The sequence below is a fragment of the Rhinopithecus roxellana genome, chromosome 13, assembly GCF_007565055.1.
Source record: "Rhinopithecus roxellana isolate Shanxi Qingling chromosome 13, ASM756505v1, whole genome shotgun sequence".
Classification (NCBI taxonomy): domain Eukaryota; kingdom Metazoa; phylum Chordata; class Mammalia; order Primates; family Cercopithecidae; genus Rhinopithecus; species Rhinopithecus roxellana.
Genome location: NC_044561.1, coordinates 21,166,026 through 21,191,036, shown reverse-complemented (window position 1 = coordinate 21,191,036; position 25,011 = coordinate 21,166,026). Strand labels below are relative to the sequence as shown.

General features: G+C 46.9%; 1 protein-coding gene across 9 annotated transcripts in view; it reads right to left on the bottom strand.

Annotated features, from left to right (window-relative positions):
- Positions 1-22,813, bottom strand: part of AP1B1 (adaptor related protein complex 1 subunit beta 1) — a 62,473-nt gene extending 39,660 nt beyond the window's left edge. For 8 of the 9 annotated variants that reach the window (XM_030914994.1, XM_030914995.1, XM_010359329.2 and 5 more), the window contains exons 1-2: positions 22,640-22,813; positions 1,768-1,831 (exon numbers count right to left, since the gene is read on the bottom strand). In XM_030914994.1, the coding sequence (XP_030770854.1) occupies positions 1,768-1,804 (37 nt within the window). In that variant the 5' untranslated portion in view covers positions 1,805-1,831; positions 22,640-22,813. The remainder of the gene's footprint in view (positions 1-1,767; positions 1,832-22,639) is intronic. The other variant, XM_010359355.2, reaches the window with a different exon arrangement.
- Positions 22,814-25,011: the final 2,198 nt, after the last annotated feature.

Sequence of the window (25,011 nt, the reverse complement as noted above, 5' to 3'; positions counted from 1 at the left end):
TCTTGCCACTGCACTCCAGCCTGGGTGACAGAGAGACTCTGTCTCAAAAAAAGCAAACAAACAACAAAACCCACCCCTGAGACTCCAATATACTCAGCACTAAGTTCACCCTGTGGCTCACCAGGCTCCACAGGACTGATCCCTGCACACCTCTCCAATTGCTTTCTCTCTTTTTTTAGTTAGTTGCCCAGGCTAGACTCGAACTCCTGCGCTCAAGCAAGTAATCCTCCCACCCAAGCCACCACCTGGGGCACCATTATGCCCGGCTCTAGCCTCTTCTTGCATCACCCTCTTCAGTAGCTCATGCCCACCACCTTCCTTTCCCTGAATGTGTCACAAGCAGAGCACTCACTCCTTCCCCTTTCTGTCCCCCATATATCTGGCCAGCTCCACCCAGAGCTCTCCCATAATCTCCCCTGGACCCACTATACTTCAGTGCGGTTACTACTCTACAGACTGTCTTTCCTGCTCAACCTCGAGCAACACCAGCTCAGAGGCTCTGTCTCTCTCCCACTGCACATGGTAGGTTCTCAGTAAAAACAAGCTAGACCAATACATGAAATGCCTGATGAGGGGCAGACTTTGAGTCCTGGCTCAGCTGATCCAACAACAGACTCTTCATCTGGTCAGTAGGCGTGTGTCAATATCACTTGGAAGGAAGGAGGGAGGAAGGAAGGGTTGGCCAAAAAGATGCTTACAGGGTTAAAGCACATTTGTCAGCCACGATAACATCCTCCATTTCCTTAAAAGCAGAAACAACCAAAATACCCAACGATATAAGCCTAGCTTAGCAAATTTCAGTGCAGCAACTCAATAGACTTAATAGTGAATCATTAGAATTGTTGGGAAATGTTTATGATATCAAAATGTCAAATGAAAAACAGGATTAAAACCATGAAAAATACGTGCCTGACTCGCCGCAGTGGCTCATGCCTGTAATCCAAGAACTTTGGGAGGCCAAGGTGGATGGATCACCTGAGGTCAGGAGTTTCAGACCAGCCTGACCAACATGCAGAAACCCCGTCTCTACCAAAAATACGAAATCAGCATGGTGGTACACACCTGTAATCCCAGCTACTCAGAGGCTGAGGCAGGAGAATCGCTTCAACCTTGGAGGCGGAGGTTGCAGTGAGCCGAGATCGCGCCATTGCACTCCAGCCTGGGCAACAAGAGCGGAACTCCGTCTCAAAAACACAAGAAAAAAAATTAGCTGGGCATAGCGGCGGGCGCATGTAATCCCAGCTATTCCAGAGGCTGAGGCAGGAGAATCACTTGAACCCAGGAGGCGGAGGTTGCAGTGAGCCAAGATCGCACCACTGCACTCTAGCCTCGGTGACAAGAGTGAAACTCTATCTCAAAAAAAAAAGAAAAACACTTGCCCTTGGATAAGGACACAGATACATGGGGACACACACACATACACATGTGCACGCGCACACACACACACACAACTGCTGTGGGGGTGCTGACAGGATTATGTGTTTTCTTTCCCCTGGAAAAAAACATAATTATTTTAAGCCATGGGGAATAAAAGGGCACTTTCCCCCCCCACACTTGGAGCTAATGTTCTTCCCTTTCTGAGCTCTAAAAGGAGCAATTTCTTATATCGTCAACAGTTCAATTTTCTATATCTACAACAAGCTCTAGGCCATTCCTGCCACGTTTCCAGGCCTTCATTCCCACCCCACTCCCTTCCACCACAGGAGGAAAATAGAAGGGACAGGCAGAGAAAGCATAGGGCAAGGCCCATTATTAAACAAACAATACCTTTCTTGGTCGTGGTGAAATATTTTGAGTCAGTCATTTTGGTCCCTTATCTGTAGCCAGGCTTCTGCAAGACAGAGAAGAGAGGGGTGACTTTCAGTTATGGTGCAGAGGGAGGAGAAGAAGGATCCAGAACACATGTGGTATAGGAAAACAGCTGCTTATCTCCTTCCTGGGCAAATGAACTCTGGATCATGGTAGATTAGATTTTGAAAAGTAATTCTGAGGAATCTATCAATTTTTTTTTTTTCTTCAGAGATGGGATCTCACCACATTGCCCAGGCTGGTCTCAAACTCCTGGGCTCAGCCAATCCTCCTGCCTTGACCTCCCAAAGTGCTGGGATTACAGGCGTAAGCCACCACACCTGGTCCTATCAAATTTTTGAATGTGCCTCTTCTAGAAATCTTTCCCACAAAAATATCTGCCCAAGGATGCAAGGGCTTACAGCAGCCCCTTTGTGGCACTCACTTTGCTCAGCACTGTCCTCAATGCTTTGCAGACATGAACTCATTAGAAGCCCCATCACAGCATCATCGAGGCACTATGTCACCCTACACAGTCAAATGAGATTAGAAAATACCAAGCTTAAAAGGCTAGAGAGACTTCTTCTCTCCACAACTTTTCTAAGCTGCTAAAACAATAACATGCATGATTCATCTCTGGAAAGGGCTAGAATCTGTACTCTACAGCAGTTCCCAAATCTACCTGGCCAATTTTCTTAAGGGCTCTCTCAGGACATCTCCTAGAGCAAAGCTAACAGCGTGAAGTACTATCGTAAGACAATAGAGGCTGGGCACCATAGCTCATGCCTGTAATCCCAGCACTTTGGGAGGCCGGGGAGGGGGGGGTGGATAACCTGAGGTCAGGAGTTCGAGACTAGCCTGGCCAACATGGTGAAAACCATCTCTACTAAAAATACAAAAAATTAGCTGGGCGTTGTGGTGCGTGCCTGTAATCCTTGTTACTCGGGAGGGTGAGGCGGGAGAATCACCGGAACCCGAGAGACTGAGGCTGCAGTGAGCTGAGACCACACCACTGCACTCCAGCCTAGGAAACAGAGCAAGACTCTGTCTCAGGAAAAAAAGACAATAGGACAAAGAAAGTACCAAAGCCCCGCCACTCATTTAACAAAAATTTACTGAGCATCTACTATGTACCTCGGTAGTTCTTCTGGGCAACAGAACCAAGAAAAGAAGTTACACAGGAACCAAGATACCCTAGATACATGGCCAAGGCTTTTAGGATGGTTTTAAGATTTATTAAGAATCTATCATTTACCAAGCCCCTATTAAAGGCAGGGGCTTCACCCACATTATCTCACTTAAACTTGTCAATAATGTAACTGCTTTGAATCCCATTTTACAGAAGATGAAATGGACTCAGGGATGTTATCTACCTGAACTTAGTTCCTATGCTCTACCGATGAAGGAATTCTGCTTCCCCCTTCTGACAAGGAGGACAGTTCCCAGACAGTCGCTAAAGATTCAGTCAAAAAAAAAAAAAAAAAAAAAATGAGGCCGGACACAGTGGTGGACACCTATAGTCCCATCTACTCAGGAGGCTGAGGCACAAGAATCACTTGAACCCAGGAGGCGGAGGCTGCAATGAGCCGAGACTGTGCCACAGCACTACAGCCTGGCGATAGAGCAAGACTCTGTCTCCCCGCCCCCACCGCCCCCTCCAAAAAAACCACATTGAGACTTTCAAGTACAGCCTTCCAATCCTATCTGTAGTTTTATGTGGTATAGAAAACCACACAACTCCAAAAAATAGACATTTGAATGGAGAAACCCCACTTCACTTTGTTCCTTTTGTTGAGTCTATGGAATGGACTCAAATAACCCACCAATATCTCCTTTCAAGTCATTACTATACAGGGGCGAGATGAAAGTTACTAGTGCAGTGGATGTGAGGGATCAAGAGTCATTTCACAGTCTCTGGAAACCAAGCCAACACAGCACCTCCTTTCCAGCCCAATTGGATTTTTCCAAATTAAGCTTGTATTTATGGCAGGATGGCATTGAGCAAGCCTCCCAACTGAGAGACACTCATAGATTTTGTTTCAGTAATCAATGGGAAACAAATATGTACTGTCTTGGGGTCACCTTAAATCCTTTGTGGATCCTGTAGGAATAAAGAAATAAAGTCTTCACTGACAAAACGGTATTTAAAAAGGCACAATTCTACTTCCCTTTTGCTTTGCAAAGTTGAAAAGGAAGGATGGCACTTTTCTATGGGAGCTGCGGGAGAGAGCAGAAGAGCCCACTGCGTCTGATGTTGCAAGTCCCACAGTGGGGACTCTAACTTGCTGGTCCTCCCAGCATGAGTCAGGGCTGTAGACAGATCCACAAAGGACGGCCCCGCAAGAGCCAGGCTCACAGCTCCCATTCGCCCTCCTCTTTCATGCCTGGCCCAGGCCCGGCACATAGCAAGTATTCAATTGATAGTTGTTGAAAGAAATGAAAACGGGCCACTGAAAATCCCAGGGAGCCTCAGCCTGCTCTCTGGCAGCCCTGTTACATAACTAGTTAGCATTTGTTTCCAACAGGAATTTACAGACATTAAAAGTGATTTTTTTTTTTTTTTTTTTTTGTGCACACACATAAAGCCATTTTCTCAAAGAAACCTCACCAACCTAGGGGTTCTTTGGGGAACTCTGAAATGAGCAGGTAAATCAGATAATGGGATTTGTCTTACAATAAAGATCTGCATGGTTCCAGAAGTCACAGACTTGAGAGCATAACTGCCAAAAGTATCCAAAATAATAGGAGAATATCATTTCTCAAGGTTGAGTGTAAAAGGGGTAACTGAAGGCAAAAGGGGCTAAAACTTACAGGCCACAAAGAAACACAGAAAGTAACACAGAAACCACTCCAACATTAAATCTAAAAAGAAAAAAAAGTGGCCAGGCTCAGTGGCTCACGCCTGTAACCCTAGCATTTTGGGAGGCTGAGGTGGGCAGACTGCCTGAGCTCAGGAGTTTGAGACCAACCTGGGCAACATGGTGAAACCCCGTCTCTACTAAAACACAAAAAATTATCCGGGTGTGGTGGCATGTGCCTGTAGTCTCAACTACTTGGGAGGCTAAGGCAGGAGAACTGCTTCAACTCAGGAGGTGGAGATTGCAGCGAGCTGAGACTGCGCCACTGCACTCCAGCCCAGGCGACAGAGTGAGACTCAGTCTCAAAAAAAAAAAAAAAGAAAGAAAGAAAAGTGAATAAAACAAACAAAATACCTCAGATAACTAACGTGAGAGCTGCTCAGAATTTCTTGCCTCTCCAGAAGAAAAAGCTGTCAGAGCCTTTCCCCTCCCCTGCAGGCCCAACACAACATCGGAGGGCCCTAAATTCCCAGGACACAACCTGCTGTGACAGATCGGTGCTGTATGCAACTGACCAAGAGGAGAAATGGGTGAGAAAGCCTCTCTTTCTGGGAATTTAAAAAGAAGTGACAGAGCTGCAGGGTAGCTGGTCAAAGCACAGCTACAGATACCCCAACAGCGTTGAGCTTTCTGTGAGTCTTCCTTTTACAGGTGCTAAGCAACTACTCACAAACTTAACTGCCACTCAGTGTGCTGGTGCTGGCTGCGCTTTTTTCTGCAGCATCTGTTTCACATATCCCTCTGCAGAGGGCCCAATGGGACTGAAGATGCAGAAATGTATCCCTCTGAACTTGTTTGATATGCAGGAAATTAAAGTAGAGAAGGGAGGGGATGCGGAGAAAAGTGAAATGCTTTGGAAAGTCACCCCAAAACACAGATTACAAAACAAAACACCTCACTTCACCATGAATGATTCCCTACCTACAGCTTAGTGATGTACTGAGGGCAGCTATCTCCCTGTGTCCTTTCTCCATTGTGAGCACCTAATGCTGGTACTTGGTCTTGCAGTTGCCTCTTGGATGTCAGTGCAAGAGAGATTTCTCATTCTCTCCGCAGGAATGAAAAAACCCCACAGTTCAGTCCTAAAGGGGCTCATACTCACAGATGCCATGAGAAAGACTGGTCCTTTTCCTGGCACCTGCTCAGCTGTTATCATGCACTGTATCCCTACCCCATGGAGGCCAAAGGGGCTGAGACCTTGTTCTCTGATGAATCTGATCGGGTACATGAACCACATTTGAAAGCAGGCAGCAAATTTAGGCAAGAAAAAGCTTAGGGTTTGGATTCCATCTTTGGAAGTGTCAGGGCACATTTTAAAGTAGTAATTACAGGGAATTTTTGATTCAGAAACTGCTCTGGCTAGTATAATGAGTCATTTCTGCTAAGGACACAGCACTCTAGGCTGGGATCCCCCTCAATTTCAGCATTACAGACCAAGGAATGCCTCAAAGGGATGGGCATGGTCAAAATTAAAAGAGGGGCATACCTGGAACAACTGGTTTCACCCTTGAGGAGCCAGTGTGGCTTCTCCCCCTTAATCTTAACATTTCTCACACCCACATTTGAAAGATTATGACTTTGATGTCACATCCCAGAACCAGTTCTGGTAAACTTCATTTTTTAGAATTAAAGAAAGGGAACTGAGGCTGCGCATGGTGGCTCACGTCTGTAATCCAAGGACTTTGGGAGGTCCAGATGGGCAGATTACCTGAGGTCAGGAGTTCGAGACCAGCCTAGCCAACATGGTGAAACCCCGTCTCTACTAAAAATACAAAAAGTTAGCCGGGCATGGTGCTGGGTGCCTGTAATCCCAGCTACTCGGGAGGCTGAGGCAGGGGAATCACTTGACCCTGGGAGGCAGAGGTTGCAGTAAGGTGAGATCGCAGCATTGTACTCCAGCCTGGGCAACAAGAACAAAACTCCATCTCAAAAAAAAAGAGAAAGAAAAAAAAAAGCAACTGAGCAATAAAGCCTAAAATACAGTAGTTTTCTCTCTTATGTTTTCTAGATGTATAAAGAAGCCCTTGGTGAGACTTTTGGAAACAATGTCCAGGGACAAAGATGTAACATGATCTAAGAGAGGGAAAATGAGGTCCTAAGTCCTAAGGAATAAAAGGGAAGAAGAAAAAATATTTCCATCTAAAGACTTTGGTTTTTAGTTGCTGAAATTAGGGTTAGGCTTAAAGGAAAAAAAGTTCTCAGTATTTTTCAAATTTTGTCTTTATAGATCTAATTTTAAGAACAAGAAAATATAGACTATCTGTGTTTTAAGCTAATAAAATGAATTTAAATCTATGTTTAAAACATAAGAAAATCACCTCCTTTATAAGAAAATGGGTACTGAATATAGTATTTCAATTTTTCTCCAATGTCTCAAAATTGGTGACAACCTTTAAAAGGAAAGTATGCTGAAATGAGTCTACTTCATCCCTATAATTCAACTTCCCTCTTTAAAATGGGGAGATCAAGCCGGGTGTTGTGGGTCATATCTGTGAATCCCAGCACCTTGGGAGGCCAAGGCGGGTGGATTGCTTGAGGCCAGGAGTTTGAGACTGGCCTGGGCAACATGGTGAAACCCTGTCTCTACCAAATTAGCATGGTGGTGCACACCTGTAGTCCCATCTACTCAGGAGGCAGAGGTAGGAGGACTGCTTGAGTCTGGGAGGTAAGAGGTTGCAGTGAGCCAAGATTGCACTACTGCACTACTGCACTCCAGGCTGGGTGACAGAGTGAGACCGTGTCTGAAAAAAAGAAAAAAAGAGGGGGGCAGGGACTGCTGTACCTGCCTATGTATTTCACATATTTCTTCTGACAAGGGCTAATCTGAGATTGAAACCATGTTGACAAGAAAAAATGTAAACATCATAAATATCACAAGATTTCATTTGAACAAAGCTCTAAGAGGCAAACCTACGCTATGGTGATAGAAGTCAGGTCAGTGGATGCTTCTGGGTGGGAAGGACTGAAAGCGGGCATGAAGGGCCCCTGCAGTAATAAAAATGATCTATATCTTGATGCAGATACTGGACACACTGGACACTTAAGAGCCAAGCATTTCACTTGGTGTAAATTAAACAGACATTTTAAAAAATGTCTTGGGCACAGAGGCTCATGCCTGTAATCCCAGCACTTTCGGAGGCTAAGGCGGGTGGATCACCTGCGGCCAGGAGTTCGCGAACAGCCTGGCTAACACGGTGAAACCCGTCTCTACTAAAAATACAAAAATTAGCTGCGAATGGTGGTGGGCGCCTGTAATCCCAGCTACATGGGAGGCTGAGGCACAAGAATCACTTGAACCTAGGAGCTGGAGGTTGCAGCAAGCTGAGATGGCACCACTGCACTCCAGCCCGGGTGACAGAGCAAGACTCGGTCTCAAACAAACAAACAAAAAAGCCCAGGCAAGGTGGCTCACACCTTTAATCCCAGCACTTTAGGAGGCCGAGGCGGGTGGATCACCCAAGGTCAGGAGTTCAAGACCAGCCTGGCCAACATGGCAAAACCCCATCTCTACTAAAAATACAAAAATTAGCCTGACATGGTGGTGGTGGTGCATACCTGTAATCACAGCTACTCGGCAGGCTGAGGCGGGAGAATCGCTTGAACCCGGGAGGCAGACGTTGCAGTGAGCCAAGATTGGCGCCATTGCACTCCAGCCTGGGCAACAGAGCAAGACTCCGTCTCAAAAAAAAAATTTGTTTTTAAAAAATAACAAAATAAAACTCAAATCTGGAGAAGAAAGGAAGAATGAAACATTGCATCCAGAGGAAATAAAGCCTTTGGAGTGTGACATCAAATCTGGAAATCTGAGCCATGAATTCAATTCCATAAAAATCGAGTTTTCCTGCATGGACGAAAACATAATAAAAAGCCAAAAGATATACGATAAACATACTCACAAACATTTGCATCACACTGCAGACAAGGCCTATTTTCCTATATAAAAAGTGACTACAAATAGGAGAACGGCAGAGGATATGGACAGTTCACAGAAAGTGAATCAATATAATGGTTCAAGCTTATTTATAAGAGACACAGAAACTGAAACTACTGTGAAATATCACCTGTCAGCTGCTGAACTGATAAAGACCCAAGAGTCTAGTAACACCCCATGTTGGTGCTGACGTGGGGAATTAGGCGCCCTCATTTGAGGCTAGTGACAGTCTGAAACGCTACAACCTCTGAAGCAAATTGGTAAGTCATTAAAATTGCAAAGGTCCTTATCCGTTGACCCAGTAATTCTGCTTCTAGGACTCTACATGTGGAAAACTATGTAGATATAAAATTATTCATGCAGCATCCTTTCCAATAGCAAAATATTATAAATGTCCAACCACAGGACTGGTTTAAAAAATGATAGCACAGCAGAGCTGGGCACATCTGTGGCTCCAGCTACTCAGGAGGCTTAATGGTGAGGATAGTTTGAGCTCAGGAGTTTGAGGCCAGCCTGGGCAACACAGTAAGACCCCAACTCTATAAATAAATAAAATGACAGCACAGCATACGGACATTCCACAGCATGGTGGAGTACTAGGCATCCATGCAAAAGAACGAGGCAGTTCTGGCCGGGCATGGTGGCTCACACCTGTAATCCCAGCACTTTGGGAGGCCAAGGCAGGTGGAACCCCATCTCTACTAAAAATACAAAAAAAATTAGCCGGGTGTGGTGGGACATGCCTGTAGTCCCAGCTACTCGGGAGGCTGAGGCAGGAGAATCGCTTAAACCTGGGAGGCAGAGGTTGTAGGGAGCTGAGACTGTGCCATTGCACTCCAGCCTGGGTGACACAGTGAGACTCCATCATAAAAAAAAAAAAAAAGAAAAAAAAGTATCTCAGATTTCCCCACAGACTTCCTTCCCTAATTTGGGATCTGTCCTGTTGAATGCTGTCAAGCCGGTGACTGCCACGATGCCTGGCACATTCTAGGAGCTCACCAAATGTTTGCTGGCAATATGAATGAAAAGACAGTTTCACAGAGAAACTACAAAACCAAGGGCCCAAAACAGATCAAGATGAGAGAGCTCTGTGACAAGTGCCAGACAGTGATGACTGGGCAGACCAGACCGGGAACATAAGGCTTTGCAGTTAACATGGCAGGGCTGATCCAATGTCAAGATGGCTGCTGGGAAATCGGGCTCTACTACCAGCAGCTGTTGACCCTGGGCAACTCCCCCAGGCCTGCCTTTCTCCAAATGTCAAACAAAAGAATATGATTAATCAATGGCTCAAGTCCATCTCTACTCTTAAACCATTTCAAATAGATAAAAGTGGAACTGTTCTGGTGGAAGGAAGGGTGGGAGGCCTAGAGCCTGGCTCATTTCACTATGCCTACCTCTCCCCATCCTCACCAGGGCCCTTCAGACATCCCATGGTTCTATGGAGCAAAGCCTGAAAACCAGTCTACTGAATGATAAGTCCCTCCCACATCTCACATTCTATGATTCTCTGCTGGACAAGGGGCCCATTTCCCTACCAATGAGTGTTCTTCCCAGGTGTCAAACATGAGGAAGTAGAGTATGATCATTCTAAGAGCATGACAGAAGATGTTTCCAAGGGGGAAAAAAGAGAACAAATTCAGAATGCAGCCAAGGCCAGCAAACCCCATTAGGTCTTCAGTAGGAAGAAAAACAGTAAGAAGCCAAACAATAGAGCGTTTTAATTTCTCCAAATGGCCAGCCAATGTCAGGGGAAGGCCTTTTCTAGTCTCAGGGCAGTGATTCATGTCAGAGCAGCCCATGCTCTTCAATCAGATGAGAAGTGTGAAGTTGGTGGTGGCAGCACAAGGCACTGCACACTCTTGGCACTCCGTGAATTAATGAAGGAGACCATCAGTGTGGTGAGATGAGCCAGAGAAAAAGCTTTAGGAAAGGAAAAGGGGAAAGAGACGTTTCACAAGGTCAGATCCAGCTGCATGTCTATCTATCTCTGAACTCAAGGATATTCAGGCAGGGAAAACTGATCTCTGAAGGTCTATGTTGGTGGCTCCCAACTTTGGTACTGAAACTGCCACTGTTAAACACTTCCCTAATGAATAAACAGCTGTCAGAAACCTGCTCCATAGAACCTGTTAGCTCATGGACAGTCAAGAGGAAGTTAGGGAAGAGTGAAAAAAAGGGGCTGGGGTGATGCCACTGTTTCTTCTTCATTTGAAGCAGAAAGGCCAAACTTTGTTCATTCTATGTGTTTTGCTGCCTTGGTTCTGTTTCAAGGGCAGAGGTTAATTCATCTGACAAGTATTCCCCTATTCTGTGCCATGCCCTGGACTGTGTACCTGCTCCTACAAAGCTTAGAGTTCGTTAGAGATGATGATGCTACCCACCACTCCTCATTTGTCTGACAATTTCCTTTTAAACAGGAAAACGGGCCGGGCATGCTGGCTCATGCCCATAATCCCACACTTTGGGAGGCTGAGATAGGAGGATCACTTGAGGTCAGGAGTTTGAGACCAGCCTGGCCAACATGGTGAAACCCTGTCTTTACTGAAAATACAAAAATTAGCTGGGTGTGGTGGTAGGTGCCTGTAATCCCAGCTACTCGGGAGGCTGAGGTGGAAGAATCGCTTGAACCCGGGAGGCAGAGCTTGCAGTGAGCTGAGATCCGGCCACTGCACTCCAGCCTGGGCGACAGAGCGAGACTCTGTCCCAAAAAAAAAAAAAAAAAAGGAAAAAAGGTTCTTATAGGTAAATACTTAAGTTAACTTTACAGACAGGGAAACAGGTAAGGCCAGCTGGAAGACTAAAAGGTGAGTCAGCAGTAGAAAAACCAGATTTCAGACTTTCTCTCTGAGAAAACGTGGTTACCGAACTCAGACAGGCTCTTTCAAGTCAGTTCAATAACTACGAGAAAATAATCTGTGTTCTTTAGGCTCAGCATGAAATTTGGAACAAAAGTGGCAGTGGTAGTAGTAATGGCAAATGGATGTGAATCATGTGACAGACACTATGTAAAGAGCTTTAAAGTTAGTCCTCATGGTAGGGCGCGGTGGTTCATGCCTGTTAATCCCAGCACTTTGGGAGGCCGAGGCTGGCGGATTATGAGGTCAGGAGTTTGAGACCTGCCTGGGCAACATGTTGAAACCCCTGTCTACACTAAAATACAAAAAATTAGCCATGCGTGGTGGCACACGCTTGTAGTCTCAGCTACTCTGGAGGCTGAGGCAGGAGAATCGCTTGATCCTGGGAGGCGGAGGTTGCAGTGACTCAAGATCATGCCACTGCACTCCAGCCCAGGTGACAGTGTGAGACTCAGTCTCAAACAAACAAACAAAAAAAGTTAGTCTTCACGATAATCCATGAAGGTTTTAATATTATCACAAGTTTACAGGTGAGGAAACTGAAGTACCAGGGAGGTCAAGGCATTTGTTTAGAGTTACACAGCTAGAAAATGGCAGTGCCAACACTCTCCACTGCTGCCCCCTAATAAGGTCACACGTGTCCCACTCTGTCCAGCAAGGCAACTAACTGCTTCTCTCTGAATGAAGCCCTGGCAGAAACATACATGCTCTAGGTTAAAGGGTACGTGAAATGGGTTGCCACACATCCCTGCAGAGTCCCTCAGATGTTGAATTACAGGTTATTTTAGGGAGAGCCCATCCAGTTTGTTCAACAGGGAATGTCAAGTTTGGTCATGTGCCTAGTGAAAGCCTGTCTGGATGCGCTTGCCCAGTTATGGGCCTCCTGGGACTTCGATGAAAACTGGTTAGTCAAAATCAATCCCCTGGCCAGGCACAGTGGCCGACACCTGTAATCCCAGCACTTTGTGAGGCCGAGGCAGGCAGATTGCTTGAGCACAGGAGTTCGAGACCAGCCTGGGCAACACAGTGAAACCCCACCTCTATAAAAAATACAATTAGCCAGGTGTGGTGGCACACATCTGCAGTACCAGCTACAGGAGCCTGAGGTGGGAGGATTGCTTGAGCCTGGGAGGTTGAGACTGCAGTGAGCTGTGAATGTGACACTGCACTCCAGCCTGGGCAACAGAGAGAGACCTTGTCTCAAAAAAAAAAAAGTTGGGCCAGGCGCAGCGGCTCACTCCTGCAATCCCAGCATTTTGGGAGGCCGACGGGGGTGGATCACGAGGTCAGGAGATCGAGACCATCCTGGCGAACATGGTGAAACCCCATCTCTACTAAAAATACAAAAAATTAGCTGGGCATGGTGATGGGCACCCGTAGTCCCAGCTACTCGGGAGGCTGAGGCAGGAGAATGGTGTGAACCCGGGAGGCGGAGCTTGCAGTGAGCTGAGATTGCACCACTGCACTCCAGTCTGGGTGACAGAGCGAGACTGTCTCAAAAAAGAAAAAAAAAAAAGTCAATCTCCTGAGGCCCACTAGCAATTAAACACTTCAGAATGAAAAGGAACTAAAGGCAGACAAATGTCACATGCAAATGTCACATGCAAATGTTCTTATATTGGCTTTGAGTCTCTAGAACTTCATTCTAGAATCAGATACCAGTTCTCAACTGATCTATAAGCAGTAATGTGTGGAAAGATCTGCTGTAAAGACAAAAAAGTGGTGGGTACAGTGGCTCATGCCTGTAATCCCAGCACTTTAGGAGACCGAGGCGGGCAGATCACTTGAGGTCAGGAGTTCGAGACCAGCTTGGCCAACATGGCGAAACCCATCTCTACTAAAAATACAAAAATTAGCTGAACATGGTTGCTCACACCTATAGTCCCAACTGCTCAGGAGGCTGAGGCAGGAGAATCGCCGGAACCTGAAATCGCACCACCGCACTCCGGCCTGGGTGACAGAGCAAGACTCCATCTCAAAAAAAGAAAAAGAAAAGCTCCTCTGGACTTGAAAATAAAGTAAGGCTTCTTCTGAACAATACTTAAATTAATCGAGTTGAGGAGAAAGAGGCCAGACTACAGAACAAGGCTCTTTGTGGTCTCAGACTTCCCATCTATGTAATGGGAAGACTTTCTGAAGATCTGTCAAATTAAGAGTGTAGAGCACCATCCACTCCATGCCTGGAACTGTACCCCACACGGAAGCATGCACCTAGTAAACAAAAGACAGTCTTTTCTCACCGAGCTCTTACAGATTTAGAGACCAGGTAAAGGACTTCAGGGGAATGGCAAAGTGATCATGCCTCCAGAGGAGGAGGGTTCTGAGATAGGTGGAGCAGCAAGGGAAGTTCTCTTAGATGAAGAGAGGCTTGGCTGGACACGAAAAGGCAGGTCAGATTTAGAAAGGCAAGAGTGGAGGTGGCATAGAGGCGTACCACGAAATTGCCAATGTGATGAGAGAGGGAACTGACAACAATTAAATCAACACTAGCTGGGGAACAGGTTCTTGCTAAGTGATTTACAACCCTTCTCATTTTAATTCTCAGGGTAATTCACTTAAAAAATGAGGAATTAGAGACACTGAGAGATGAGTGATTTACCTATGGCCAAAACAAGAAGTCTGTGAGCCCCCCTGCCTGGCTGAAGGAAAAGACCTGGAAGGGAAAGGAGCAGACGAGGCTAGGGAAGGGAGAATGAGGTTCAGAAATGGTCCTGGATGCCAGGTGTGTTGGGTCCTGCCAGCAGAAGACACAATGGTCATGTCAAATGACAAGTCTCATGCTGATAAGCATTTGACACTACTGATCACTCCCTTCTCCCTGAAATCCTGTCTTCCCTCAAATGCCAGGATGCCATGCTCTCTGCCTGCCCTCCTACGCCACTGTCTGCGCTTTCTCAGTCTCCTTTGCTTGTTCCTCTCCTTCTGCTTCAACACTGTGTGCCCCAGGCCTGGTACCTCTTCTCCTCCCCATCTATGCTATTTTGCCTCTTTGGTGGATCATCCAGTATCACAGCTGTGCATACCATCCACATAGCCCAACCTCTCCCCAGAACCCCCAGCACAGATGTCCAAACTGTCTACCTGACATCTCCACATTACTGTGGAGATGACTAGCAAGCAGCTCAAACTTAATATGATAAAAACTGATCTTCTGCTTCCTTCCTTTCCCCAACTGGCTCACCCTGCCATCTACATCATCTAGTTCTTGCCAGCACTATCTTTAAGATGGCCTCAGGCTAAAAACCTAAGTCACCCTTAACAACATACTCTCCCTTACATCTATCGGCAAATCCTACTGGATTCCGACCTTCAGAATGAATCTAGAATCCATAAGCAACTTCTCACTAGCTCCATCACTACCCCCCAGCTCCACGCCAGCACCACCTGCCACTGAGAGTGCTAACAAAGCTGCTCCCACACTGCTCTGCTGACACCCCATCTCAGCAACAACCAGGATGATCCTTTTACAGTCTAAGTCAGACAGTAGCACCCCTCTGCTCAACGTCCTCCAACAGTTCTCTTACTCATAGTAAAAGCCAAAGTGCCTACCACAGCCTCATAGTCCACAGGCCCTGTAAGAGATGCATGCCCCTTCTCTCTCACACGTGCACCCTGCTGGCCATTACCCTTGGAACTCTTCTCCCCATCATTACCTCAGTTCCAGCTGCACAGGCCTCTTTACTGATCCTTGAACACAACATGCATCCACCCCAGGGCCTTCGCCCGTGCTATTCACTTTGCCAGGAAGGCTCTTTCTCCAGACAGCCGCATGGCTCAGTCCCTCACCTCTTTAGGTCTTGGCTCAAATATCATCTTCTCATTGAGGCCTTCTTTGACCACTTTACTTAAAATTCTACACCCCCTCCCCGGCCGGGCACAGTTGGCTCACGCCTGTAATCCCAGCACTTTGGGAGGCAGAAGTGGGCGGATCACAAGGTCAGGAGATCGAGACCACCCTGGCTAACACGGTGAAACCCAGTCTCTACCAAAAATACAAAAAATTAGCTGGGCGTGGTGGCGGCCCTGTAGTCCCAGTTACTCGGGAGGCTGAGGCAGGAGAATGGCGTGAACCCAGGAGGTGGAGCTTTCAGTGAGCTGAGATCGCGCCACTGCACTCCAGCCTGGACAACACAGCGAGACTCTGTCTCAAAACGAAAAACAAGAAAACAAAAAAAAACACACCTCTTTGCTCTTTTTCCCTTCGAAGTACTTATTACCTATTACCTACATACTGTAAAATATACTTCCATTGTCTATTTTTTCTCCCCCTATAAATTCCATAATGTAAATGGGGTAAGGATTTTGTCCATTTTGTTCACTATCATATTCCTAACTCCTAAGCTGGTACCTGGCAAACAGGTGTTCAATAAATAGCTGAATGATCAGTGCTCAACTCTCTTCTTGGGCAAATTTCATGTTTTGTAAACCAGCCTCTGCTAGAGCAGCTTCTCAATGTTCCATTCACTGGGTTATGCAGGATCAGAGATACATCTGCTCTGATTGTCAAGCTATTCTGACTATACTGAAATTGAACATGCCAGACCCCCAGCCCATTTACAGCCAATAAATGGAAGGTAAGTGAATAAATTATGAGAGAGAGAAGAAAGGGCAAGGGTAGAAGATCAGGTGGCAACATCTCCAGTGGGAGAAATGTTCAATGAAGCCAAGCCACTGTCACCTGCTCCCACAGGTATCAGCTCAGAGTGACAGAGCTGCAGAAGGTGGGGTGGCTCTGGCACAGGATATGATAATAAGTACCAGGTCTTTGCCTCCAGGCCCACATGCCTTCTTTGTTCCTCTAACAGCCAACTCTTCACTATCTCTACCCTTGCTGATCCTTCTGTTGTATTATCCTCTCCTAACTGCTCCAATTTATCCTTCAAATCTCAGCTTAGATGACCTCACTTCAAAGACACCTTCTCTTCCAGCGTGATACCTCTGATGCTTAAAAAAATAAACAAACAAACAAAAAAAAACCTTTCCTGCATGTACTATCTTTTTTTGTTGTTGTTAGAGACAGACAGTGTTGCTCTGTCACCCAGGCTAGAGTGCAGTGGTATGATCATAGCTCATTACAGCATCAAACTACTGGGCACAAGCAATCCTCCTGCTTCAGCCTCCTGAGTAGCTGAGACTACTGGCATGTGCCATGCCCAGCTAATCTTTTCAAGTTTTTTGTGGAGTCTCGCTAAATTATCCAGGCTGGTCTTGAACTCCTGGCCTCAAGTAATCCTCCCACCTCAGCCTCCCAAGTAGCTGGGATTACAGGCATGAACCACTGCACCTGGCCATGCATATACAATCTTAAGAAGGTATTTCTCTGTCACATCCTCCAGTATTCTTATTCATACATTTCCTGAGCATCTTCCGTGTACCAGAAACATTTCTACATGTTGGGAATGCAGCAGTGAAAGAAACAGACATCCTTCCCTACACGGAGTTTACATCCTAATGGGGGAAAGAGACGGTATGCAAGATAAATGAGTAAAATACATAACATCTTAGATAGTGATGAACACTATCGAGGCAAAAAAGAGGAGGGAAGGAGGATAGGGAGGGGAGAAGTGAGGAAGGGAAGTTAAAATTTAACTAGGGTGGCCATAGAAGGCCTCCTTGAGAAGGTGACAGGTGACACTGTCTGGGGAAGAGGCTGCCAAACAAAAGAGATCGCCAGTGCAAAGGTGAGTATGTGCCTGGCATGTCTGAGGAACAGCAAGGAAGTGAATGTGGCTGAGTGAGCAATGAGGAAATAGTGGGTCAGGAAGTCACAGGAGAATGCAGGGGGCCTTATGAGCAAGCATGAGGTCTTTGGCTTTTACTGAGTGAGCTGGAGCCACTGGAGGGTTTTGAGCAGAGCAGTCCTGACATATATTTTAACAGGCTCTGGCTGCTATGCCTTTTGTTTCCCTCATGGCTTATTGGTTTTTCTAATCATTGCTTTTTTTCTCTACTTCTTTGTCTCTCTCTCTCCCGCTAGAATGAAGTAAGCAACTTGAGGGCTTATCCGAAGCCTGAAGCCATATCTGGCCTGTTGACCTATCAGCATAGGCCAGCATCAGGCATTAGCAGGCCTCGATAAATACCGAATGAATGCTGGACTTAGGAAGTCTCTGTCCTCAGTGTCCCAGCAGCCAGCCACCCAACACTCAGGGATCAGCAGCAGACCCAAGGCCGGCTCTACTGAAATTGTGTTATTCCACTCGCAATATGCTTAAGATCCTAAATGTAAGGAGCGTGTGGTAAAGAGTATCTGCCAACCAAGTCTATTCTGCTACAGAACTCAGTTACTGAAATGCCGAAAATGAACAATGAAGGTTCAGTTTTAAAGCTTTTGAGACTCGATTTTCTTTTTTTTATATATATATTTTTAATTATACTTTAAGTTCTAGGGTACATGTGCACAACGTGTAGGTTTGTTACATATGTATACTTGTGCCGTGTTGGTGTGCTGCACCCATCAACTCGTCAGCACCCATCAACTCGTCATTTACATCAGGTACAAACCTACCACCTTCCAGCTCCGAGTCCACAGGGCAGACTGTGGTAACTGGTGGTAACCTGGGGGATCAGTGACCAAGGCATCCCAGTAACTGATGAACTCTGGGCCTTGTGGGGTCAACCCAGAGTTAGGCCACACTCATACCATAACTAGGAGAGGCCTCCCTTCCTGACAGAGGTCAGAAGTCAAGTCCAAGGCTAAAGACCCAGACGGCATGAGACGTAGGAGTGTAGAACCATAGACAAGTCCTCCCTCAGCTCCACTATATAAGAGGAGACAATCTAAACACAAGGAGTGGGTAGGTGAAGGCAGCCATAGCAGGTAGGACAGGGGCTCTCCCAGGCTCTACAAAGCAAACAGGCACAACTGCAGCACAACTGTAAAATGGGAACTGCAGTGTTACATGCCTGAGGGGTTTGTGAGGCTAAAACAAGTCAATACACACCTAGCCCTTAGCAGTGCCCAGCCCACAAGATGCCTGATAAATGTTAGCCACTATTACTACTACTGAGAGAGAGTTTACCACTTCCCTGCTCAGTACCAGATTCCCAGGCCTCTGGAAGCCCTGAAACACTCTGGCGGCTGTCTGGTGGTAGCAACTGTAGTTTGAAAGTAGTCTCAGCACTGATCAGATTTCTCCCTGTCTCTATGAGGTGACATAAGGATGGACAAGAGATAATCTAGAAAGTGCTTTGAACCCCTTAGGAGTTAAGGAATCCTAACAATTCAATACAATATTCATTCATTCACTCACTGAACATCTGCTGAGCACCAACTATGCACCAGACATCTCACTGGGTGCTGGAGACACAGTTAAGGCAGGTCTTCATCAAGGATTAAGAGCTATTTACTGGCAGGGCGTGGTGGCTCACACCTGTAATCCCAGCACTTTGGGAGGCCAAGGCAGGCGGGTCACTTGAGGTCAGGAGTTCGAGCCCAGCCTGGCCAACATGGTGAAACCGTGCCTCCAATAAAAATACAAAAATTAGCCAAACATGGTGGCAGGCGCCTGTAATCCTAGCTACTCTGGAGGCTAAGGCAAGAGAATCTTTTGAACCCGGGAGGTGGAGGTTGCAGTGAGCTGAGATCGCGCCATTGCACTCCAGCATGGAAGAAAAAGCAAGACTCTGTCTCAAAAAAAAAAGAAAAAAAAGAGCTATTTACTTGGAAGAGAGCCAAGTAAACAATCACAACCCACTGTGACCCTTGCCACAGGACATCAAGGAGGGGCATCTAGCTCAGACTTAGGGGCGATGATCAGATGGGAAGAACCAAGTAGCACTGCAGCTAGGCAGGTAAGGTTGGGGGAGCAGGAAATGGTGTTCAGGCAGAGGGAATAGCACAAAGCAAAGACAGAGAGTTGGAAGGCCAGGTGTGGTGGCTCACGCCTATAATCCCAGCACTTTGGGAGGCCCAGGCGGAAGGACTGCTTGAGGCCAGGGGTTTGAGACCAGCCTGAGCAACATAGCAAGACTCCGTCTCTACAAAAAATAAAAACAATTTGCCAGGCACAGTGGCACTCACCTGTAGTCCTAGCTACTTGGGAGGCTGAGGCGGGAGGGTCGTTCAAGCCCACAACTTGGAGCCTGCAGTGAGCTATGATAGCTCCACTGTACTACAGTCTGGGTAACAAACCAAGATCCTTCCTCAAAAACAGAAAAAAGAGTTGGGGCTTGCAGAAGTAGCAAGCAGCTGAGGTTGACGGGAGCTTGGGAAAAGGTGAGTACGGAGTAGGAGAGATGATGAAAGAGAGCTAGGCAAGGGTCAGAGTCCAAAGGGCCTTGAATGTCACGTTATGGAATGTGAGTTTTAGCCTGAGGGCAACTAGGAGCCACTGATGATTTTTCAAGCAGAATTTTCTTTAAGGATTCCCCAACTGCTTTGCTGACATTTTTTCTTAGGAGTATTTGTTCCTCTCTATGTGAAGAGATAAAGAACAGAAAAATCACTTCTGGGCTGTGATAATATCAACAATCTCTTTTAGACGAAAGACCTGTCGAGAAAAAGAAATGTCTGCAAGGTACAAATGTCCCCTCAACTTTCAGAAACACAGCAAAGTGTAAAACCCAAGCCGTGTTTGCTTACTGTCAGCACGTCAGGCTTTGGTGCCAGACATGGGAAGTTCCTGGGAAGTGGGCAGTTAAGAAACGCAAGAGTTTCAGAGAATAACCAGAAAAAGATGCAAGTCCAAGCTCAAAGTCAGAAGGACCAACAAATTGAACTTGTTCTGAACTACTTTTAGGAAGTGAAACAAGAAGGGTGGAAGAAGTCCTGAGTACATTAAGGTCTCTGTTTGCAGAAGGAAGTAACGCTCCAGAAGCCAAGGTTGGCAGACTTCCTCAGACACAGGCCCCCCAGCAGGCATCAGTCAGCCTCGAGTCAAAGCACCCAAAAATCACAGGCCCTGCACAAATTTTCCCATCTAACCCTCACACAAAGCAGGGGTAGGGGAGTCAGAGAGGGTGGCCAGTATGATTTTAGAGCTGAGGTAAAGGAGGGCCAGCCTATGTAAACCGTCCAGGTCAGGTCACACTGCCAGGAAGCTGCTGAACTGCTGAGGTGGGGTTGAACCCAGGGCTGACTGACTGGGAGTCGAGTGATCTTTCCTGCATACCTCTGGGCTCTTGAAGCAGCTCAGGGGGAAGCGTCCACTGACCCACACTCAACAGATGATCTCCACACAACCTCTGAGGGATCTGACTCTTTGAGAACTACTGAAGCTGCTCCTCATGACAGTTTCTAAGAGGTCGGAGGACACTGGTGGGCTCAACTCCGAACAGAAAACCACATGCTCTGAGCTCTGCTCATGTTCCCACCCTCTGTGACAAGTTGCTTCATCTCAAATCCTCCCTTGGAAGGATGGGAGTAAGGTGACAATATTAAGTTTCTGTGAATTCAATGGAACTAGGACACCAGATCATAGAGCTAAAAAAAAAAAAAAAAAAACGGTATTACACTAATATTTATATACAGCTTTCTTCAGAAGCATGTGGAAGCCCTCACAGGTTCATTCACAGGTTCATACTCCCAGGAATAGACAGGAAGGCAGCAGGTCTTTCTCATGTTGATGTCAGGGAAACTGAGGCAGAATTGAAGCAAGTGAATATCCACAATGGAATGAGGCTCAGATTCATACAGCCTAGTCCTCCAGTCACCAAACCATCACACCACCTCCCAAGTAAGATGTGCTCAGCTCTGGCGAGAAGCCATGGGGTCTGTACATTTCTCAGAAAGGCAAAGATTCTTCCTCTGGGTACCTTCTTCCAGAACCTAGGACCAAAAGATCCCCTAGAGGTCATGTGTTCCTCTCTTTTTAGACCAAAAGGAATGCAGCTTAACCACTCTGAAGAGAAGTTCTGGATAGTCTTCAAATAGCTTTCATGGATAGCCTGTTTTGTGTCTCACTGCTCCCCAAAGTCAGGAAAATCTTAGACTCTTGCCCTGAGAGGTATCACTAATAGCAACAGCCTACAGGATGATTTTATCCTAAAGAAAGTGAATCAAACGACCCTTATGAAGATCCGACAAAAAACAATAAGGCTACATCTTAACATAAATTCAAATAAATACAACGGCAGCTAAAACTTTTTTTTTTTTTTTGAGATGGAGTCTCACTCTGTGGCCCAGGCTGGAGTGCAGTGGCACGATCTTGGCTCACTACAACCTCCGCCTCCCGGGTTCAAGCGATTTCCTGCCTCAACCTTCCAAGTAGCTGGGATTACAGGCGTGCGCCACCACACCCAGCTAATTTTTGTATTTTTAGTTGAGACGGTTTCACCATGTTGGTCAGGCTGGTCTTGAACTCCTGACCTCATAATCCACCTGCCTCGGCCTCCCAAAGTGCTGGGATTACAGGCATGAGCCACTGCGCCCGGCTAAAAGTCTTAAATATCCCCTACACCCCAACCTTACTCCAGTCTTTCCTTTGTCTCTGTACTTTGCAGGTCCCTGAGAGCCTGGGCAGGAAACCTGGCCTTGCCTCTACCACCCGAATGACCTTACATGTGTGATTTAACCTCTCTGTGCCTCAATGTCCTCATCAATAAAACAGGGATATTTAATCCCCACAAAGGTTGGTGTGAAGTTTAAATGTGTCATTGTAAGGAAAGTGCTTAGCACAGTGCCGGGTACACAGAAGGGGCTCGATAGCCACTAGCAAGCATCTCCCTCGTTATTTTGTAGCATTATCACCGGTGTCCCCATTCAGTCAACATGTTGTCTTAGAGGATCCAACAGACAAGACCAAGCCCGTGCCTAGCCGCGGGCGGGCGGCACGGGACTGTTTTCTAATTTTTCTTTCTTTCTTTCCTTTTTTTCAACCTTGGCAAAGAGATAACGCCCGGAACAACTAGGAGGCATAAGGATGGCCATGGGGGTGAGCCTGAAAGAGGAAACTAGAGCCCGAAGAGTTTTCCCTCCGGCCAGAGAGGAATTCCTCGGGGCCTAAGTCTAAGAGTCTCTCTGGGCGGGAGCCCCAGGAGGGGCTGCGGATCTGGGGCGGCGGAGAAACAGGCCGGCGGCCAAGTGGGAGCGAATGAATGAACGAACCCTCAGCCTTTCCTCCTCCTCTGGCCGGGGACGCCGCTCGCGCCTCTGCAGCGCCGCGTCCTCTTCATGACCTCTGACCCCGCAAACCCCTCACCTAGGTCCCCTGACTCCCCGCCCCACTTCTTCTTCTGGCTCGCCCGGGTCCCCGCTTCCTCACCCGCAGGTCCCAGCAGCTCCCAGCGCCACGGCTCGGTTCGGCTTGCCACCAAAACGTCCGCGGCTTCCACCTCTCGCTCTCCCGGTGCGTCCCGGCTGCCGGCGGCTCGGAGCCCCGCGGCTGTCACCTGCCGGGCGGAAGTGAGCTGCCCGCGCGCGGGTACTTCCGGTGGACGCAAGGCCTGAAGGCGGGGTCAAGGGTACAACCCTGGCGGGGGTGGTGGCCGTGGGGCGGGGCAAGAAAAGGGGCAGAGCCCAACAGTATTAACCCCTCGGCAGCCGCGGCGCTGCTATGCTGCAGTCTCCCGCAGAGCCCTTGGGAAACCAGCCCGCTAGTTAATTCAGCGTGAGGGGGCCGGGCAAGATCGTAGGGACTTCTTCTGTGTAAAGACGGCAAGTCTGAGGTTCTAAGAGGGGCAGGGTTTTGCTCAAGGTCACTCTTTTTTTTTTTTTTTGGTTTGAAACAGGGTCTTGCTCTGTTGCCCAAGCTAGAGTGCAGTGACTTGAAGATCTGGGCTCACTGCAACCTCCGCCACCCGGGCTCAGGTGATCCTCTCACCTCAGCCTCCCAAGCAGCTGGGAGCACAGGCGCACAGCAGTACGCCCGGCTAATTATTTATTATTTACTTATTTATTTATTTTTTGTAGAGAGAGGCTGTCTCACTATATTGCTCAGGCTGGCCTCGAAATCATGCGCCCAAGAGATCCTCCCACCTCGGCCTCCCAAAGTGCTGGGATTACAGGCATGAGCCACTGCACCCGGCCACTTTTTTTTTTTTTTTTTTTTCAGAGAGGGGTCTCTGTCTCTGCAGCTCTAGTTTGAACCCTTCCATTCTTAAGATGAGTGACCTTGAGCCAGACACAGTGGCTCATACCTGTAGTCCCAGCTATTCGGGAGGCTGAGGCAAGAGAATGGCTTGAGCCGGGGAGGTTGAGGTTACAGTGAACTATAATTGCAGCACTGCACTCCAGCCTGGGCGACAGATCCAGACCCTGTCTCAAAAAAAGAAGAAAAAAAAAAAAACCATCTGCAATCTCACTGACCTAAGACAATCAACTTTTAATATTTCTGTGAATATTCTTCCAGACAGATCATTTTTTTGTTTGTTTGTTTGTTTTGAGACAGGGTCTCCCTCTGTTGCCTGGACTTGAGTGCAGTGTCGTGATCTTGGTTCACTGCAACCTCTGCCTCCCAGGTTCAAGAGATTCTCCTGCCTGGGCCTCCCAAGTAGTTGGGATTACAAGCATGCGCCACCATGCCCGGCTAATTTTTGTATTTTTAGTAGGAGGGGTGGTTCACCATGTTGGCCAGGCTGGTCTTGAACTCCTAACCTCAAGTAATCTGCCCACCTTGGCTTCCCAAAGTGCTGGGATTATAGGCGTGAGCCTCTGTGCCCAGCCTCAATTGATATTTTTTAACTCACCAAAATATTGGTAAAAGTTTCCCAAAATAGTAAATACATTTCTACTTGGCACTTTCCAATATCTGCATCGTATTCCATTATATGGATGGTACTGCTAATCTCAAAAACAGTCCCCTAAGGTTATCAATCTTTTTTAATATTATCAAAAACTTGTTAATAAATAAGCTTGGCCGGGCGCGGTGGCTCAAGCCTGTAATCCCAGCACTTTGGGAGGCCGAGACGGGCGGATCACGAGGTCAGGAGATCGAGACCATCCTAGCTAACACGGTGAAACCCCATCTCTACTAAAAAATACAAAAAACTAGCCGGGCGAGGTGGCGGGCACCTGTAGTCCCAGCTACTCGGGAGGCTGAGGCAGGAGAATGGCGTGAACCCGGGAGGCGGAGCTTGCAGTGAGCTGAGATCCGGCCACTGCACTCCAGCCTGGGTGACAGAGTGAGACTCCGTCTCAAAAAAATAAAAATAAATAAATAAATAAATAAATAAATAAATAAGCTTGCACAGCTAAGTCTGTATGTCCTATCTAACATAGATTTATATTTAACATAATTTTATATGCTTAATCAGCCTCAAAGCCTTTAAAAGTTGTTATTTTGAAATAATTATAGACTTATAGGAAATTGCAAAATTAGTACCAAAATTGAGTCCCATGTACCCTTCACCCAGCTTCCCACAATGGTGACATTTTATATATCTGTAGTATAATAGCAAAACCAGGAAATTGGCATTGGTAAAATACCGTTATCTAAATTACAAACCTTATTCCATTTTTATTTTTTTATTTATTTTATTTTATTTTACTTTATTTGAGATGTAGTCTCGCTCTGTCGCCCAGGCTGGAGTGCAGTGGTGCGATCTCGGCTCACTGCAAGCTCCACCTCCCAGGTTCACGCCACTTTCCTGCCTCAGGAGAGGATGGGAGGCAGGGCTTGCAGTGAGCCGAGATCGC